This window comes from Pantherophis guttatus, chromosome 6 (genome assembly GCF_059756535.1).
Source record: "Pantherophis guttatus breed Tessera chromosome 6, ASM5975653v1, whole genome shotgun sequence".
In the NCBI taxonomy this organism is placed as follows: domain Eukaryota; kingdom Metazoa; phylum Chordata; class Lepidosauria; order Squamata; family Colubridae; genus Pantherophis; species Pantherophis guttatus.
The window spans coordinates 70856075-70876457 of record NC_142068.1 but is presented as its reverse complement, the minus strand read 5'-3'; the positions used below and the strand labels follow the sequence as shown (position 1 = coordinate 70876457).

General features: G+C 43.3%; 1 protein-coding gene and 1 long non-coding RNA gene across 2 annotated transcripts; both read right to left on the bottom strand.

Moving 5' to 3' along the window:
• Nucleotides 1-998: 998 nt before the first annotated feature.
• CH25H (cholesterol 25-hydroxylase) lies at nucleotides 999-2442 on the bottom strand. Its single transcript, XM_034430337.3, has one exon. The coding sequence runs from the start codon at nucleotides 2308-2310 to the stop codon at nucleotides 1453-1455; it is 858 nt and encodes a 285-aa protein (XP_034286228.1). The 5' UTR covers nucleotides 2311-2442; the 3' UTR covers nucleotides 999-1452.
• A 3446-nt stretch (nucleotides 2443-5888) lies between these two features.
• LOC117673145 (uncharacterized) lies at nucleotides 5889-8795 on the bottom strand. The gene is made up of 2 exons (XR_015728523.1): nucleotides 8660-8795; nucleotides 5889-6322 (listed from the first exon to the last, which is right to left on the bottom strand). It is a non-coding gene; the product is annotated as an uncharacterized LOC117673145 (long non-coding RNA).
• Nucleotides 8796-20383: the final 11588 nt, after the last annotated feature.

Here is a 20383-nt window from a genome sequence, read left to right as displayed (position 1 = left end):
TTAACAGGTAGTGAATAACCACAATATAGAATTTGGAATTTAATTTGTTCTGGAACAGTGAAATGCTAAATCTTGCTGAGAAAACTTTGGGATGGTTGTACTGTATATACAGATAGTCCTTGAGTTATGACCACAATTGAGCCCAAAATGTATGAAACATTTGCTAAGTGAATTTTGCCCTATTTTACGACCTTTCTTGCCACAGTTGTTAAGTGAATCATTGCAGTAGTTAAGTTAGTAATATGGTTGTTAAGTGAATCTGGCTTCCCCATTGATTTTGCTTGTCAGAAGTTCGTAAAAGGGGATCACATGACCCGAAGATACTGCAACTGTCATAAATACAAGTCAGTTGCCAAGCATCTGAATTTTGATCCTGTGACCGTGGGGATGCTGCAATAGTAGTGTGAAAAACGGTCATAAGTCACTTTTTTCAGGGCCATTGTAACTAAATGAATTGTTGTAAGTCAAGGACTACCTTTCTACTTGTGGTAACACATCATTATGTAGGCACAGATAATTAGGAAGAAGGATTTAGGGATCTGATCCTCCATTTAACCCCTTCCCAGAAAACACTATCCATATTTTGCCATAGAAATATGTTGTATTTGGTACTTCTGTTTAGCATTTTTGAATGCATTATGTCTAAAATAAAAGAGAGGGGAACTATTGCAAAATAAGGTGATAAGAATTCTAGAGGGATAGACTGTCAGAAGCAGCAGGAGGGATACTATAATTCTGCTTTCCTGAGCAGAAAAAAAAATGCAAAATAGAAATCCCAAAATGCAAAGACTCAAGTCTTTTCCTTCTCCAATATCGTAGTTATCTGCAAAAGTTTTTTTTTTCCTCATAAACTCACACACATACACATATGGCATCATGTTCTTAGCCAATTAACAGACTGATTACCCACTTTAACCCATCCTAGTGTTTTCACAAAGTGCATAGGACAACAGAAATAGAATAATATCAAATTCTGGTTTATTTCACCCATATAAAAATAATACATAAATAACTTAAATTTCACAGGACAAAGATCAGTGCTACTTTCAGGTTAGCAAATGAATAGAAATGTTTATAAAACATTTTTTTATAATTTTATGCCTTTTCTCTTCAATGTGAAGATGAGACAAATTCCATAGGAATTATATATGTAATATATAATTATATAAATATGTATCTTCAGCCAGCAAACATATATATATATATATATATATTAGGCAATTTTTCTTAGCAGCTTTATAAAAGCATAGATATCCCCACAAAAACCCCCCACAGTTTTTCTCTCTTTCACACCGTTTGTGTCATTACACTCAAATCCCAAAGTATAAATATTAACATCTTATAAATATATTTGCATAAATAAGTTCAGTGCAAATTTTCTCCCTTTGTTTTCACGTCAGAGTTTCCCAATATTGACTCCGGGAAGGATAAGGTGAAAGATGAGGATCGAAATTAATCTTGGATGCCTTTGACTTGGTTTGGCTTCACAGCGTGACTAAGAGTTCCAAATAAGCGGTCCCAGTGCGTAAAGTAAGGTGCATAGTTGAACTTGAACTTCAGGTGGTGGAGATCATGGTGAGGAGCTCCTCCATACAGGCCAAAAGGCACCAGTCGGTGGGTTGACCAAGGCAGGTCATAGCCAGAATGATCTTCTACTGACAACCAGATGTTGGCCGTGAAGAATGTCATTTCCGTCAACGGATGACACCTCAACAGCATTGGACCAACGACAGCAAAGAAACCCAGCCAGAGCAGCTCCCAAACGCTGGCGTACTGTGTGGTCAGAGCAAAAGTAGAGATGTGTTTGTGGTGGATCTTGTGGAAGTTTTTGTAGAGCCATGGCACCTTGTGGTGGAGCAAATGCCACAAAAAGGACAAGAAGTCGAACAGCAGCAGGCAAACAGCGACCTGCAGAAGAAGCGCTGGTACCTCGGGAGCGATGCTGGGCAGGCTCACCGGTCTCCAGTACCAATGCGCAACAGTCACTGGGAAGATGCACACGATGTGGTGATAGATGCTCTGAGCCAGGCAAAGACTCACCATCTGCGGTGTAGGCGAGGCCTGCGGTTGGATTTTATACTTCCTCAAGACGGAGATCCAAGGGCTTAACAGATCCAGAGCGATGAAAGGCAAGCAGAAAGCGGTATAGATTGCAAAATTGAACAGCACCGGGAAGAACGGAGACTTGATCAAGTCCTCCCGCCTTCGGACAAAGTCCCAGAGTGGCTGTAGAGCCGGCACGTTCGGCAAGTCATCCGGCTGGTTACAAAAAAGCAGCGTGCTTCCGTTGTGGTGTGTGCTGATTTCCATTGCAGCCGGAGCCGTCGCTGTGCCTGTTTGTATACTGGAGCTGTTCTTATGCCCGGAGCCCTTTTTATTCTACTCCCGCGGGTGACGTAACGAAAAGAAAACTTCCCGCAAGTAATCAGTTCAGTTCCTTTTTCCTCTTGAAGAAAACGTATCGGGAGGGACGCGGGTGAGGAAATTCCCTTCTCTTCTTCCAAATGTTTATCCTTGGATGAGCTGTCCTTCGCCCTGACACTTTTTTTTTTTTTTTTTTTTGTTACAACAGATTGGATTTCGGAGCTGGAAAGCAGGCAGAGAAAGGATGGCATAGGAATGGCACTGAAAAGAATTATGTTAATGGCATTTAGTCCAGAAGAGAAATGGGGAGTTAAAGATCACAATCTAGCTTTATGATAATTATGTGTATTTTCTTTTTCTTTTTTTTAAAGAATACTTTTATTCTTTAAAATACTTTGAGAAGAGTCCTCCATTCCTCTAACCGCAATAAAATACCTTATGCCACCAGACTTCAAATTTTGGACTTAGACAACTTAGAACTACGCCAACTTCGGTTTGACCTAAGTGTAATACATTCCTACCTGTCAATGACTAATTCAGCTTCAACCACAACAATACACGAGCAAATAATAGATACAAACTCAAGGTAAACCGCTCCAAACTCAACTGCAGAAAATATGACTTCAGTAACAGAGTGGTCAATGCCTGGAATGCACTACCTGACTCTGTGTTTCTTCCCCCAAACCCCAAAACTTTAACCTTAAACTGTCTACTGTTGACCTCATCCCATTCCTAAGAGGTCTGTAAGGGGTGTGCAAAAGTGCACCAGCGTGCCTACCGTCCCTGTCCTAATATTTCTTTTTACTCTTACTCTTTTCATATATTTAAATTATGTTTATACTTTTACCTGTTATCTTATATATGCTTGACAAATAAATAAAATAAATAAATAAATAAACCATCCGAATACTTCTGCTTTGGTTTCTGAGGAGGATTAAAGGTAAAGGTAAAAGTTCACCTCACACATATGTGTTAGTTGTTCCTAACTCTAGGGGGCGGTGCTCATCTCCATTTCAAAGCCAAAGACTCAGCGCTATCCGAAGACGTCTCCATAGTCATATGGCCAGCATGACTAAATGCCAAAGGCACACAGAATGCTGTTATCTTCCCACCAAAGGTGATCCCTATTTTTCTACTTGCATTTTTTACGTGCTTTCGAACTGCTAGGTTGGCAGAAGCTGGGACAAGTAACGGGAGTTCACCCGTTAGCTCCCTGCCGACCTTTTGATCGACAAGGTCAGTGTCTTAGCCACTGAGTCAGCGTGTCCCGCTGAGGAGGATTACATGGTGTTAAAAGGCTGAGAAGCAAAGGCATTTAAAGCAGAAAGTGTGGCATTCTGGAAGCAGAGTCAAAACAAATTTATAGGCATTTTTCAACTGTCAATTTAATAAGCGGCCGGGTTTGATGAGCACTGCCAATGGAGATCACACTTTAATTCTCATCTTGTAATGTGTCATTTCAGAAGTTTTGAAAACATGACATGGGAGAAGGGGGGGGAAGATTCACTGGAAAATTCTTATAGATTAGATAGGATGCCACCTTCAGGGTTCCAGCCTATGTTTTTGTTATTGTATAAAATGAATGAAAGTATTGCAGGCTAACAACAACGAGATGGAGTGGGGTTATCATTCTGACCTTGAATTTCAGGTAGCTTTCAAGGTTCAACCATTCATCTTGGTTACCACAGTATGAGTTATCAATGATTTGGCAAAGTATGTGCTCACATTGGAGTCTCTACCTTGTCATCAGAGCACTCTGAGGCAGGCTGAAGTCAGACTAAGGCTAACCCATATTTTCCATCCTCTATCAGAAGGTGCACGTGTTAGAATGTAGAATACAAGACTGCCCCATTCCTGGAGAGAGAACGGCCATTTTGGTTGGGGTTGCAATGGGGCTGGACACCTCACTGATATGGTTTCATGTGGTTTGTTATTGTTTGGGCCTGAGGATCTTGATCTCATGGAAGGAGAGGTTGATCATGGTGGGAAGCTTGTGGAACTCCCACACGTCCCCATCAATCATTATTTGATTGCAGTACTTTCCATGCTCTGAAAACCACATCTTTTTATTTTTCCAGTTTCTTATCTAGGAACATTCAAAGGGCAACATTCCTATGGCAAAACATCTTAAAAATCCATGAGGTTTCCACTGACAGTAAAAGTAATGGGTTGTTCTAATAGCTGAACTTGGTTTGAGGTTGGTTGTCAGTGGTGATAGTGATACAGGCACTCCGAACTGAGAGCAGTTACTATCTTGAAAGTAACTCACATTACTTTCCACAAGGACAACAACAAACCTTGTGGTTGAAATGTGGAGAAAAGCAGATTGCAATGAAGTTCTTCTCAACTGGGACTCATCACAATGAGACATTAGGACAACTTATTCTGGAAAACAGAATAAAAACAGAACAGAACAGAACAGAACAGTGAACACCCCCAACTCAGATGTCTCACCCTGAACATCAAAACTGAAGCTTTCCTGGTCATCTGGAAAGAGAAGATGCCACTGCTAGCACTTCAGGCAGTCTTCATGCCATGGTGGTTTGATTCTCAGGATCCCTTTAAGAATGAAAAGATCCTTAGGGCTCACATTGTTCTTTCCCTAAAACAGTGGTCACCAACTGGTGGTCTGTGGACTACTGGTGGTCCGTAAGAAAATTTTAGTGATCCGCAGAAAAATTATTTGCATTTTTTATATTGCACTAAATACTATTTATCTTTTTAAAAATCCATATTAGTGGTCTGCGGGATTTAAAATTATGAATTTGGTGGTCCCTGAGGTCCGAAAGGTTGGTGACCCCTGCCCTAAAAGATGGGCTGAGGATCAGCCATACATAATTTCAGCAAAATGCCATTTTTATTTTCAGGGGGCAAATAACATTCATTTAACATCCCTAATATTGTTTCAATACTGAGCCATGTTAATATCTGTCTGTCTAACACAGGGGTGTCAAACTCAGGGCCCTTGGGCCAGATACGGCCCATGGGGTGCTTAGATCAGGCCTAAGGGGCCACCCTGGAAATAGCAAAGGACCACCACAAGGCCCTCCTGGGCTCCGTTTTTGCTGGCAGAGGGTTTCAGGAGGCTGTCAGAGCCGGAAATGGAGCTCAGGAACCCGTTTTCCCTGGCAGAGCACTTGGGCCACCATAGGCGCCCCCAACACGAGTGATGTCGAGCAGGCCACACACACACAAACGAGGTCAAACACAACCCTGATGCAGTCCTCAATGAAATCGAGTTTGACACCCCTGGTCTAACAGAATAACAGAACTATTATTCTGTCTCTTTATCTATCAATCTCTGCATTGGGGTTATTAATCATATCTTGGCTGATTATTATCTATTCTGGAACATTAAGCACTTAGCACTTTTATTATGACTCAATAATCTGTGGACTTGTTTCCAGTTCATAAAATATTATACGCAAGCATAAATAAATACCAAATGTGGGTGAGAGGGTGGGTTTGGAAACTGCAAGATCGAAGGAAAATGATACATAAAAGGGGCAAGCAGTAATAATTACTTAATTAAACCTAGCCTTTAAAGTTGTTCTTTGGTAATGTTAGAAACGCGTTTATCAGTCACGAACTGATTAACATGTCCAACGTGACTTGAGGAGGCACGCAATTTTGTTCAAGTCACAGGAAATAATTGAATATCCTGATGAGACACGGTTACATTGGTTTTGCAATCTATCTTTCAAATCCATCACGTTAGGTTTGTCACTTAATCTCACAACATGATGTTGCACAACCACAAGAACATCCATAAGATCTGTTTCCTTGAGCTGGCCAGCAACCCACTTGGGGGCCACTCGAGGAGGGATGGTCCAATTCTGGAAGCAACCAACATTTCACCCATTCCTGATCTTCATGTTATCATGTCCGCTTCATGTGACAGAGGAAGAAGGCAAAACAGTCACCCTCAAGAAGCATCAACATTGCTCTTCTGTTTGGCCTAAAGAAGACAAGATAGCAAAGGACAAAACAGTAGAATGTCTTGGCTTGGGATAGGAGGAAGAATCCTTGTAGATATGAACATTAATTGCATGTATTATATTTTATATTTATGGCAGGGTATTTTTCCTCTTCCCTTTATTATAGGAAGGAAGGAAGGAAGGAAGGAAGGAAGGAAGGAAGGAAGGAAGGAAGGAAGGGGGAGAGGGAGGAGGAGGAAAGGAAGGAAGAAAGGAAAAAGGAAGGAAAGAAGGAAAGAATAAAGGGAGGAAGGGAGGGAGAGAGGAAAAAGGGAGGGACGGAAGGAAATAAAAAGGGAGGGAGGGAAGGAAGAAAGGAAGGAAGGAAGGAAAGAAGAAAGGAAAGAAAAAAGGGAGGGAGGAAAAAGGGAGGGAAGGAAGGAAATAAATGGGAGGGAGGGAAGGAAGGAAGGAAGGAAGGGGGAGAGGGAGGAGGAAGAAAGGAAGGAAGGAAAGAAAAAAGGGAGGGAGGGAGGAAAAAGGGAGGGAAGGAAGGAATAAAAAGGGAGGGAGGGAGGAAAAAGGGTGGGAAGGAAGGAATAAAAAGGGAGGGAAGGAGGGAGGAAAAAGGGAGGGAAGGAAGGAAATAAAAAGGGATGGAGGGAGGGAGGGAGGGAGGGAGGGAGGGAGGGAGGGAAGGAAGGAAGGAAGGAAGGAAGGAAGGAAGGAAGGAAGGAAGGAAGGAAGGAAGGAAGGAAGGAAATATAAGAGAGCCAGAATGATCTAATGGTTAAGGCATCAGGCTGGGTGACCATCAATTCTAGTCCTGCCTTAGGCATGAAGCCAACTGGGTGACCTTGGGCCAGTCACTCTCTCCCAGCACTAAGAAGCAGGCAATGGCAAACACCTCTTGAAATGAAATCTTGCCAAGCAATTTCAGGGTCTTGTCCAAGCAATTGCCAGGAGTCAACACCAACTTGAAGGATCATTATCATCAAGTACATAAAGAACCACCCCAACGCTTATTTTCTCTGTCTGTTAATGTTTTTTGGAAAATGAAACGCACAACAGCAATATCAAACAAATATCACTCTGCCCGCTGATTTTAAAGATTTGACTTCTAATTTCAGCCTCGCCATAATTTTTTTACACTTATCAATGACTCAAGGGCATAAATTCTGACAAAATCAATCTGTTGCCATACTCCACAGCTACAGGTACATGTAAAAGGGTAGGTAAATTACTAGGTGCAGGAAATCACACTGCATCATTCATGTCATGGAGGAAAAAAATTAGCTATTTGCTCCATCTACTGGCTACAGATACAGATGCAAGACTTCAGATTTTAATTCTTGCCCTTGGAATTCAACAATCATAGATATGGAAAGGACCATCAAGTCCACACAGTTCTGCTTAGTGCAGGCATCCCAATTAAAGCTGTTCCTTGACTGGTGGATTGCCCAGCCTTGTCCGATGACAAGGTTATTTCCTTAACAGCTGAAGCCGTCTTCCTATAATTTAATGTTATGATTTCATGGACTAACTTTTGGAGTAACGGGACAGGCAATTCTATGTCGCCCTCCTGGGGTACTTGAAAAGTGTGAGCAAGTCTTCTTTCGAATTTGCCATGACAGCTTCTTCCATCTCTCTTGAAAATATTTCATTTTTAAATTTTTGATCATTCTCATTTGTTGTTCTGTGAACTAAGCTTAAGGGGCAATAAATAAGGGGCATTTTGCTTTCAGTTGAAGAGACTATTATTCAGCATTGAATCGAGGAGTTCTTGGCGCTCTTTAAGATTGATTGTATGCCTACAGAGATTTCATTAGCCAATTAGGTAAGACCATTAGTGCAAGAGCTCAGAGGACACCGACATTTCCAGAACCCAATGCTTTAAAAAAAAAAAAAAAAAAAAGATATTCTGGTTTGCCTGTCCTGAATGCAGATATCTTGTTAATTTTCTCTGTTCTGTGAGAAAGACAATAAAAACAAATTATTTAACATTCTGTTCTCTTTAACCCAGGGGTGAAATCTAAAAATTTTCCCTACCGGTTCTGTGGGTGTGGCTTGGTGGTCAGGTGACCTGGTGGGCGTGGCTTGGTGGTCAGGTGACCCGGTGGGCGTGGCCAATAATAATAAATAATAAAAATAATAAACAAAATAAACAAAACAATAAGAGGTACCAAAAACCAACTTTTACACTTTACGCACATACAACACAACACAACACAACACAACTGACTCACACACAATCCAAAAGCAGCTGCACTTGACCCAAAATGGCCCCTGCAACAAGCAGGAACCTCACACAGCCACAAAAAGCTCAAAAACCAACTTTCACACTTTTTCCACACAAAATGCCACATACAGTTACTTACCAAATTGAAGGCACAAGGCAGGCAGGCAGGCAGATTGAGTTGCTCCCCGATTGGATTGATTGCAGGCAGGCAGATTGAGTTGCTAGCGGATGCAATTGATTGCAGCACCGAAGCAAGGCAGGAAAAGTGAGCGAGCCTGAAAGAAGTAGCAAGCTGCCAAGTGGGCAAGTGGGGACCGGGCGATTGGGTGGGCATGGGCGGGGGGGCAGGGATTTTTGCTACCGGTTCTCTGAACTACCAACTGCCATTGCTACCGGATTGCCTGATCCGGTCCGAACCTGGAGCATTTTACCCCTTCTTTAACTACATAACCCTGCTACAGATTTTGTGCTTCTCCTATTTAATAATGGTTGCAAGGCTGCCATTAGTTTTCAGCAGCTGTAGTTGGAAAGGACTCTGGGTAACGCAAAAAATAATTTAGAGGTCATATGTTTCCAATGTCATTAGGTTGCTGACTTTATCAAATACTCCAAAGGTTGTGATTGGTTTATTTCTTTTCTGCCCCACTTATAAATGTTACAGAAATATCTGGTTTATCAATTGTGCAAATAGAACTCTAGAAAAAAATGACCCATTCAAACCCTCATAACTGTTTACCAGAGATAGTATATCAACATGACTTGTCAGTTGTTCATGTCCCTGTTGTGTTTTCATTAGCAATAGCAATAGCACTTAGACTTATGTACCGCTTCATAGTGCCTTACAGCCCCCTCTAAGCGGTTTACAGAGTCAGCCTCTTGCCCCCAACAATCTGGGTCCTCATTTTACCCACCTCAGAAAGATGGAAGGCTGAGTCAACCTTGAGCCTGGTGAGATTCGATCTGCCAAACTGCTGACAGCCGGTGATCAGCAGAAGTAGCCTGCAGTACTGCACTCTAACTACTGTGCCATCGCGGCTCTCATTAAATTTACATTCGAACATACAGTAGAATTTCATGTGTTCAATAATTATGAAAATGGTTGCATCATTTTCAATTTAAATTTAGAAAAGAAGAGTCATGATTTAGGACTAAACTTTGGTTAATCTGGCCTGAAGGTATAAGGTGCACCAAAGTCACCAAATCTATAATTTGGAAGGCGACTGGAGAACTCCACACAGCTCTGTCCTTTGAACATTTTAATTTCACCCGTAAACCTTTCCCAAAATCTCACTCTACAGAAATGGGTTGGAAATGTTGGCCTATTAGCTTTTTTTTTTTTACATTTCTCTTCAAATCTTATCCCTCCAAATGGCCAAAAATATAATTAGCCTCATCTGATCAAGGATGACCGTGGAAAAATAACTTCTTTAAAAAGAAAAATAGTGTCTAGGCAGGCAGGCAGGAATCCACTCTGTTTGATGAATTGGGGAGAAAACTGTTTTTAAGGATGAGAATTCTCAAAACTAAAAAAAAAGTAAGTATAAAATGCTCTGGCCATGTATTGCAGCACCCTCTTGTGACAAAATAAATATTTGACTATAATTTAATCAAGCTGTTCTTGAATTTTGCCCAAAATAAGGAAGGTGGCAGCACAACATGGCTAATTAGGATTAAAAACCAGAAAGATGTGTATTGGTTTATTTGATTGCCAGTTCCGTAATCTACATTGCTTTGTGGAAAAATAATGCAAAATATGTTCTCAGAAATGTACCATTTTTCCTTGCTACCACTTCAGATCATTTTTTACATACAGTATTGCAAATGAACACACTATTGCACATTGCAATTTTACTTTGTTCGCTATCATTAATTTTTTTTGTAACAGGATGTATATTGCAATAGTCTGGGTTTTTTTCTACTCTCCCACTGACCCCATAGTAATAAGCACTATAGATCCACTCCCGGCTAGTAAGAAACAGTTAAAAGTCACCAATATGAAAGGATAAAATCATGAAAAGCATGTTTTAAAAATAGCATTACAAAGAATCAGATCAGCAGGTTGGAGTACAATTTCTCATCCGCTTTTTAAAAAGCATATTCCCATGTGGTACACTAGGGAATTTTGGACCAGCGTGGTAGAGAAAATGGACTTGGAGACTTTCCTCCTTCTTTTTTGGATATGATCAGGGTCAAATCCAGTTCATGTCTTTTCCTGCTTCTACCGTGTTTCCCCAAAATAAGACCCTGTCTCATATTTTTTTGAATCCTGAAATAAGCGTTTGGCCTTATTTTGGGGGCGGGGGTCTTATTATTTTGGGGGGCATGGAGCAAGACGGGGATCCTCTTGCTGTCTTACCTCATTTCCAGCTCTGTCTCGCTAACCATAACCAGAGGAAATGGCGGGGACCGGCTGCGCGTGCATTTAAATATTTTCAGGGAGGGCTTATTTTTGGGAGAGGGTTTTTTCGGGGGAGGGCTTATTATCCAGGGAGGTCTTATTTTGGGGAAAACATGGGATCAGATCAGATCATAACTGCTCTCTGTTCCAGACAGAGCATGGCTGCAATTCCATCTAAATCCCCCCAAAACACTAGCCTCCTCTTCAGCTCACAGCACAATGCAAGGCAACACTTAAAAAGGAGGTTGCAATCTAGTGAAACTCCAAACCTTCTATCAGCTGATGAACTCCGCATTCCATCTCTTTCACAATGAACTTCCCCCGGTGTCTCCTGAAAGATTCATTTTGCCTAAAAATAGAACTAACCCCTGGTACATTGACAAGGATCTGCCCAGCATCTTCAAACTGGCCAGCGAATTGGATCGCTAGGATTTCCCACATTGCAACCTTCCATGTCTATAAAACCCTTTATTTTTTCCATTGTTCGGGGTCCCTCTTTCTTGTGAAGCAGGCACCCAATGATCGTTGCAGTAAACATGGATCTTCTCCTCAATGTTCTGCTATTTCTTCAGGCTGAATCAGGGGTGAAATGCTACCGGTTCGGACCGGTTCAACTGAACCGGTAGTGATGGCGGTGGGTGGTTCAGAGAACTGGTAGCGACGGCAGCTTGAGGTTCCGCCCACCAGCTCAGTCATTGTTACTTCCTGGTTTTAACCAGGAAGTAACCTGTTTTTTACCCTCTGTGCATGCACTTCCGAACTGGTAGAAAAGGTAAGTAGATTTCACCCCTGGGCTGAATCCGTGACACAAAATGTTTCCTAGGGAGGTGGAGCTTGACAAACGACACCCAGTCAAAAGCAAGAGAGCCATTTATCCAAAGTCACATGAGATGGAGGGATGAGATTTTTCCCTCTCCCACCCTTCTCGCGTCCAGAGTTTCCTGACATCTCACTTTACCTTTGTACTGTATTCCTTCCAACTCAGCAGAGAACATTGTCTAGCACTGTAATCACAGCTGGGTGGGTACCAGTGAACATTGTATTGTCATTCCTGCTGACTAAACAGTTTTAATTGCCCCAATTTCAGCTTCTTTTTCACAAGGGAGATTTAAAGTTTCATTTTGATTTTTTTTTTTTAACACAGTAAAATAGTGGCTGTCAGGAAGCAAGAATGTGCAAGAATTGCAATGTGGGAATTGCAGCTAATAGGAAATACCCATTTGTGCTACATTCTCTGAACACACAATTTACCTTTTCTTATATAAAGGCAGCCCCTGATGTATGACTGGTTGGTCAGCAACCATTTGAAATTCCAATGGACCTACCTGGTGTGTGTGTGTGTGTTTATGACCTGGATTTGAAGATCTGAAGGTCGACACCCCCCCCCAATCATGTGACCACATTTCGGGCTCTTGGCAATCAGGCTGCATTTGCAGCCATTCACAGCATTCTGTGCTCGCATGATGGCGTTTTACAATGTTCGTGCCAAAACCTGATATTTACTTCCAGTTTTCAGCAAACCCTGCCCATAGCAAACCATGGGTTTGCTTAACAACCACAGCGTTCACTTAATGACTATGGCAATTGCTTCACGGATGTGCTTTTTGCTCAATGACCACTGCAAAAAAAGGTCATAAAATTGGGTTAGTCATGTGTCCAATCTGCTTTCTGACCATCACGAGTTCCGGCAGACCCCATTACAGTCATAACTCAAGGAACAGAATGGAATGGGGGGAAAAAGATGACCATGGATTAAAGCCATCTTGTACCATCTCAGCCTTAGATCTGGTTTTTTTTTTCTGTATCATGGAATGGGGCAAGAAACAGATTGCTGTTGGACACTTCCCTGGGCCCCTGCCATGTTCTGTCAACCCGCCTGATTTTATGTCGTAATACTATTTTAAACAGGAACTTGGCATGGTGTTAAACAAGCCACCAACTTCTAGCAGCAAGAATGCCTTTGGACCAGTGGTGGGATTCAAATAATTTAACAACCGGTTCTCTGCCCTAATGATTTCTTCCAACACCCAGTTCACCAAACTGCTCAGAAAGTTAACAACCGGTTCTCCCGAAGTGGTGCGAACAGGCTGAATCCCATCACTGCTTTGGGCCCTAGAGAAAAAAAAATGGAGGCTAATTGCAGTCAAGTGCTTCTTTAGCATTGTGCCCAAAGCTTGAGAAAACAAGTATGTCATTCAGGATACTGCTTATAAGCACTTATGTGCTTAGAGCTCAAAGCATTGTTAAAGACCCCACACACCCACTTCACGGTCTGTCTCTGTTGCTCCCCTCTGGGAGGAGGTTCCGAAGTATTTCTAGCAGGACTACCAGATTCTGTAATAGCTTTGTTCCCTATGCCATCCTTCTGGTAAACTCGCAAGATTTGTTTTTCTCGCCATGTACATCCGAACTAGACTGTGTTGTTTCTCTGTGTCATATATGTGGGTATACGCATAATTTTGTATTTATTTATTTATCTTGCCATGTTTATGTTTATATTAGAGGTGGAGACCCTTTGAGAGCTGTATGCAACGTAATTTCATTTTAATATATGCCGATTAGTGTACATTCAAAGTGGCAATCAAGTATTCTAAGTCTAAGATCAGGAAACCATAATGGAGTGTTTCTCAAACTTTTTTTTTTTCATTAACCAAAATTGCTTATCGGAAAGCCCTTTTTACCCGATGTAGATAATACACTTTATTTAAGTCAACTTAAAAGGCCCTGTTATGATTGGGTAATGGATTTGTTCTGTGCTACCCTAAGAACTACTTTTAACCAATTTTGGGTAATATATCCATGTTTGGTATACACTGCTATAGTGTGTTGACTTTCTTATTCTCTGTATATACAGTACCTGTGCAAGCACAATTTCTCACCAAGGAACTAACCAGGGTATGTGAATATGTGAAATCTTGGATCTGTGAAAATATAATCAGTATGGGAGTATATGGGTGACATCTGTGTGTGAGAGAACTTAATTTAATTGGGTTGTCTTGCTTTAACATCAGGCTAAAAATCAGAGATTATAGTCATATTTGTGAATTGCCACTGTAAGAAAATGCTAACTCTAAGAACACCTGCCTACCCTACAAGTGTAACATTTATCTAAATTATTAATTCACTTCCCAATTATGATCATGAACAATATTTCTTCAAATTCTAGTGTGGACATAACCTAAATTAGCCACCACTGTTAAAATTGGAATTAATTCTTTGTAGAGCCTGTTGGATATATTGCTAGTGTATGTAGTCTGTTAAATTAAATAGCAAGAAAGTAACTATGTTTTCACTAACCTTCCCCATTTACTGACACTCAACATTTCCACCCAGAATGTTGGCAGTTGAAAGTCTAAAATAGTATTTCTCAAAACTTTACAATGTGTGGATTTCAGCTTTCAGAATTCCCCAGCCAGCTCTGCTGGGGAATTCTGTTGGTCTAAAATATCTTGAGTTATTTTGGTCTTAAATACTAGTTTAGAATATCTTGAGGATACCATATGTCATTAATCTTATATCGTTTCCAAGCACACATCAAAATCTTGGTCATAAATTTGAAGGAACTTCTACCATGCCGAATATCCCCCGTGGAGTACTTAGCATTAATTTTAACCTAGCTTTATAAAACATTCTGTTAGGAAATGATTTTACCTAACTTGTTGGGTTGGCAATATATAAACCATCAATATAGCTTTAAGACTGCTGTATTGTATCATACTGTGTCCTGATTGGTTAGCTCTGTAGCCAATGTCCTTGAGAGGGAAGTAGAAACATGGCTTGTTTCTCTTTACTGCTCTTTGATGCTCTTTGCTGTTTGGTATTACCTCTGTGTTTGCTACTGTTTGCAACTGTTTATATGACTACAACGACTGGTAAGAATACTTTGTTATTGGGTTATCCCTGGACTATTGTTTTACTATCTACTACTTTATCTGTGTATGACCTGGACTGTTTATTGGACTATGCCTTATTACTATTTCCTGAAAGTAAACACAACTCAATGTATCTGTGTGTTGGCTGTTATTTCCTAACTACTCTCAATCGCTTTCATGCGCACACCCTTGCTACTCAAGGGTTGCTCTGCGAATTCCTCCACACATTCCTCACAGCCATAATTATACTTCTATGAGCAATCTCTTTTTCTCCCCATCTACCATCTTGGAAGTATTATTTAGACAATATGTCCTGCCTTTCTCTGCTTTATTTACATGATCAGGATCATTGACTTCAGCTTTCAAAAGAATTGGATTTATAATTGTTATAAGACAAAGACACACCAGGTCTTTTCTATTCAAAGATCTACCTCAACAGATGGCAGGACCAACTGGTCTTGGCTAATCTCAGAAATGAAACTGCCAATAACTATTTTGCTATCCCTATTCAGATGAGCGGCCCTGAGTCTTCGGAGAGGGGCAGCATATAAATTTAATTAATTAAATTAAATTACATTACATTAAATTAAATTAAATGAGCAATCACCTACCTGGAAATTCCATGGCTCCTACTCAATTGGGAAACCGGAAAACATTTCAATGAAAGGAAAGAATAAATCACTTCCATAATACTGGCAAAGAAATAGGATAGGTACAATCACCCAGAGTCAATAGCAATAGCACTTAGACCTATACACTCCTTCATAGTGCTATGAAGCACTAGTGCATAGTGCTTCATAGCACTCTCTAAGCGATTTACAGTTAGCATATCAAACTTTGACCTACAGATCTTTGTTCCTCTTTATACTCTATTTTTGTCGTAGCATTTCCCACCCCCTCCAAGTGTTTTTTCCCCCAGATCAGCCAAGTTTGAGCCATTGGTTGTACAAGAATTGACTGACCACCTTGTCACCTGAGCCTGAAGTCATGGCCTGAAAGAGACTGACCCAAAATCACCCGGTTGGCTTTTATACTTGAGGCAAGACTAGAACTTGATGTGCTCAATATTAAGTTTTCCATTAACAGATTGGATTGTCTGGGTCACGCTTACTTTGGTTGGGTTTGTCAGTCAGAAACTTGACAATATCATGTCCTGGAGATCTAAACATAACAGATAAAAGTCTTCAAATGTATGGTCAAGTCAGGTTTTCCATATGGTACCCTCTACAGAAGGTGAGTTGAGGTTCAGTGCCCATAATCTCCCAACTAGCATTTCATATGGCCAAGAATTGTAGGTTTGGAAGTCTGACACGCATAAGGACAGCTGGTTGGGAAAAATTTTGTAAGTAGAATAAAATCTGCTATAATAAGATTAAGATTCCTTGTTTTGGATGTACTCTACTACAGGGGTGAAATGTAAAAATTTTTGCTACCGGTTCTGTGGGCGTGGCTTGATGGGCATGGCTTGGTGGTCATGTGACCGGGTGGGCATGGCCAAATTGACACCACTCACTGTTAGAGCCAGGAGCACATTCCCTCCCACTCCTTCCGCCAATCCTCCATACAAACCGCCCACCCCGTTTCTGCAAAGGCAGAGCCCCCTCCCCTGCAGGGCAATCCAAAGAGGGGAGGGGGATGCTGCAGAAAAGGCCGCCTTCCATCCGTGCCAGCTCTGCAGGGGTTGGGGCTCCAAAGCAGCCCACTGGATTCCCACTCAGCCACCTGCCTCCAGCGCCAGTCTGGGAACTTGGCCCGCGGAGTCCAGCACTCCAGGGGAAGGAGGCACAGCCACGGTGGTGCTTCCCGGCAGCGAAGAAGCAGAGTGAGAGGGGCGGAAGCCGCCGGTGGGGCACAACCCCCCCCATGCAGGGAGAGGGCCAGGCCCAGCCACGCCACCACAGAGCCCGGGACGCTTTCCCTTCGGCCTGGCTGCACTTGTAGTCATGTGGCTGGCCGGAGCGGAGCATGGTGCGGGGGACAGGCATATGCAGCAAGAGGTGCGCCAGTGCCGCCTTGCCCGCCTTCCCCACGTCCATGTGCTGAGCATGGAAAGGGCAGCTGCTGCCGCTGCTCTCACCACCCTCCGTGCCCACCTGACTGCAGATTTCTGCCTGCCAGAAGCAACCTCCCAAAGTAACCCGCCACCGTTTCCTTTCGTTTTGTGGTGGGAGAAACACACAGAGGCTTGGAATGGCAGCACCCAGATACCTTCCGGGGCCTTTAAGAGCTCCTGAGTGGATCCACTGCCACAGAGCAGATCCAGGCGCTGCCATTCCAAGCCTCTCTGTGTGTGTCTTTGCTCCTGGTCTTTCGCAGCAGCCCATGCACGATGTCCCGTCCCTGGCTGCCCATCTTAAAGAGTGAGTTTAAGAGTTTATTCGATTTCTATACCGCCCTTCTCCTGAAGGACTCATTACAGCCATATTAAAATACATAGATTTATAAAATTTAAACCAATTAAAATCAATATATAAAATTGCCCTGCAAGTTAAAACATACATACACCCATAATAAAAAATCGTATTAGGCCAGTCCAGCTTGCTGGAATAGGAGGGTCTTAAGTGCGCGGCGAAAAGTACGCAGGTCGGGGCTAAGATGGAGCTCCAGGGGCAACTCATTCCAGAGGGCTGGTGCCCCCACAGAGAAGACTCTCCCCCTGGGTGTCGCCAGTTGGCATTGTTTGGCCGATGGCACCCTAAGGAGTCCCTCTCTGTGGGAGCGTATTGGCCGTGGGAGGTTGTTGATGGCAGAAGGCGGTCTCGTAGATACCCCGGTCCTAAGCCATAGAGCTCTCTAAAGGTGGTAACCAACACCTTGAATCGCAGCCGGAAGACCACCGTGAGCCAGTGCAGCTCGCGCAGGAGGGTTGTTATGTGGATGCGCCAAGTCGCACCCATAACCACCCACGTGGGCGCATTCTGGACCAGTTGGAGCCTCCAAGTGCTCTTCAAGGGGAGCCCCATGTAGAGAGCATTGCAGTAGTCCAGACGGGACGTCACGAGGGCATGAGTGACTGTGCACACGGCATCCCGGTCCAGAAAGGGACTCAACTGGTACATCAGGCGAACCTGATAGAAAACTCCCCTGGCCATGGCCGTCATATGATCTTCCAAAGACAGCCATGCATTCAGGAGAACACCCAAGTTGTGAGCCCTCTCTGTGGGAGCCAGGATCTCACCAATAGTCAGCAATGGAGCCATCTGACTATACTGGGACGCCGGAAGCCACAGCCACTTGGTCTTGGAAGGGTTGAGCTTGAGCTTGTTTCTCCCCATCCAGATCCGCACGGCCTCCAGGCACTGGGACATCATGTCAAGGGCATCAATGGGGTGGTTCGGGATGGAGATGTACAGCTGAGTAACATCAGCGTACTGATGGAACCTCACCCCAAAACCACAGATGATCTCACCCATTGGCTTCACATAAATATTGAACAAAAGGGGCGAGAGGACTGACCCTTGCGGCACCCCACATACAAGGTGCCTTGAGGTCGCCCTCTGCCCCCCTGCCAAGACAAACTGCATACGGTCGGAGAGGAAGGAGAACCACCGCAACATGGTGCCCCCCACTCCTAACCCCTCCAATCGTCGCAGCATGATACCATGGTCGATGGTATCAAAAGCTGTTGAGAGATCTAATAGGACCAGGACAGAGGAGCAACCCCTGTCCCGAGCCCTCCAGAGATCATCAACCAATGTGACCAATGTCATTTCTGTGCTGTGCCCAGGCCTGAAGCCCGACTGGAACGGATCTAGATAATCAGCTTCATCCAGGTATTGGGGAAGTTGTCGCGCCACCACTCTCAACAACCTTCGCCACAAAGCGAAGGCTGGAGACAGGGCGATAATTAGCTAGTACAGCCGGGTCCAGGGAAGGCTTCTTGAGGAGAGGCCTCACCACCGCCTCTTTCAAAGAGGGGGGAAGTAGCCCTCACTCAAAAGAAGCGTTAATAATCCCCTGGAGCCAGCCTCGTGTAACCTCCCAGGAGGCCAGCACCAACCAGGAGGGACATGGATCCAATAAACATGTGGCTTAAAGGAACTTCGCTCTGCCCCCGCTGCCCCGGGAAGGGGAGTGGGCACCTTGGAGGTTCTAGCTGCCCCAGAGACCCCTGACTGGCCTGCCCAGGAGGCGCAACAGGTGAGGCAGTGGTTGCCCCCGGCAGGTTTGAAATGGCAGCGCCCAGATCTGCTCCGGGGCCTTTAAAAGCAGCAGAAATCAGCTGTCACGTCGCACGACCCCCCAGGCAGCCCCCCCAAGCAGACCCACCGCCCAAGGAGCGCGATCTGGGGGCAGCTTCAGCCAGCCCAGCCCAGGAAAGGCCAGAAGGGGTGAATTCCCGAACTCCGGTTCAGCCAGCTGGGGATGAGACATCAGACACAGGCTGCTACGAAAGACCAGAAGCAAACACACACACATCGGTACTGGTGAGGTTTTTAGCGAGCAGCGCAGGAAGCCAGACTTGCCTTCATAGGTACAAAAGTTTCCTACAAATGGAGAAACGGCAGGAGCAAGTAAGCGCTTCTTTTTGCACTTGCTCCTGGCGTTTTTCCACTTGGAGAGGAGGAGGAGGAAGACGACGAGGGCAACAATCCTGGGCGTGTGAAGCAAGGCATGAAAATCCGCAGCAGGAAGCTCAGGGTGAATGAAAAGGGGGAGCAGCCAAGTACTTTGTTTCTCCAGAACTAATAGAAAAAAATGCTTAAAAAGTAAAAAAAAAAAAAAAAAAAATTCTCACGATTGTGCATCACTCAGCTGATCGTCGGAACTTTTTTTTTAACTTTTTAAGCATTTTTTTACTACTGGTTCTCTGGAAGTAAAAGCAGGAAGTAACGACGACTGGGTGGGTGGGCGGAGCCTCGAGTTGCCATTGCTACCGGTTCTCCGAACCACTGGCCATCATCGCTGCCTACTCGCCCGAGCCAGTCCGAACTGGGAGTATTTCACCCTGCTCTACTGCGAAGGAAACATGATTTCTTTCAAGCATTCCCAATTGTAATCTTCATCCCTTTAGCTGCTGAATTTCATAGAATTAAACAAAAACAAATCAGAACAATTGTCCTGGCCGTTTCTCTATAACCCACCATCAATGAAGAGAAGTTGAAGTATCTTTAGGAACACAAATTGCCAAACTGATTTCTCCTTTTCATCACTCCTTATGGGCCTGTAAAGTGACAAAAGTTCTAAAATGTAGCAGAAAATTTAAGGGCAAAATATTCAGGCGACTTAATGTTGAATCCTCCTTTTAACATTTTCATAAAGCCCCATGTGACACAGCCGTAAGATGTATATGACAGAGGATGGAATTTGATAGAGTCTGTATACCTCTAGCATTCAAGACATTAACATTCTTGGGAAGAAGAAATCTCATTCCAACCAGTTTAAGGAAAACAACCATCTTCACTGGGTTCAATTTTTGCTCTTTGTTGTTCTGCATTGCCTTCTTAGGCTGGTGAAAAGCTCTGTTGCAATGAAGCCACTTTCCAACACCGCAGACAAGTTCTTCCACTGATCTGCAACCCATTTTATTCGATATTTAATTCTAATACACGTTGAAAACTTTCAGGATAGCAATTAAGGCAGTTGAAGCATA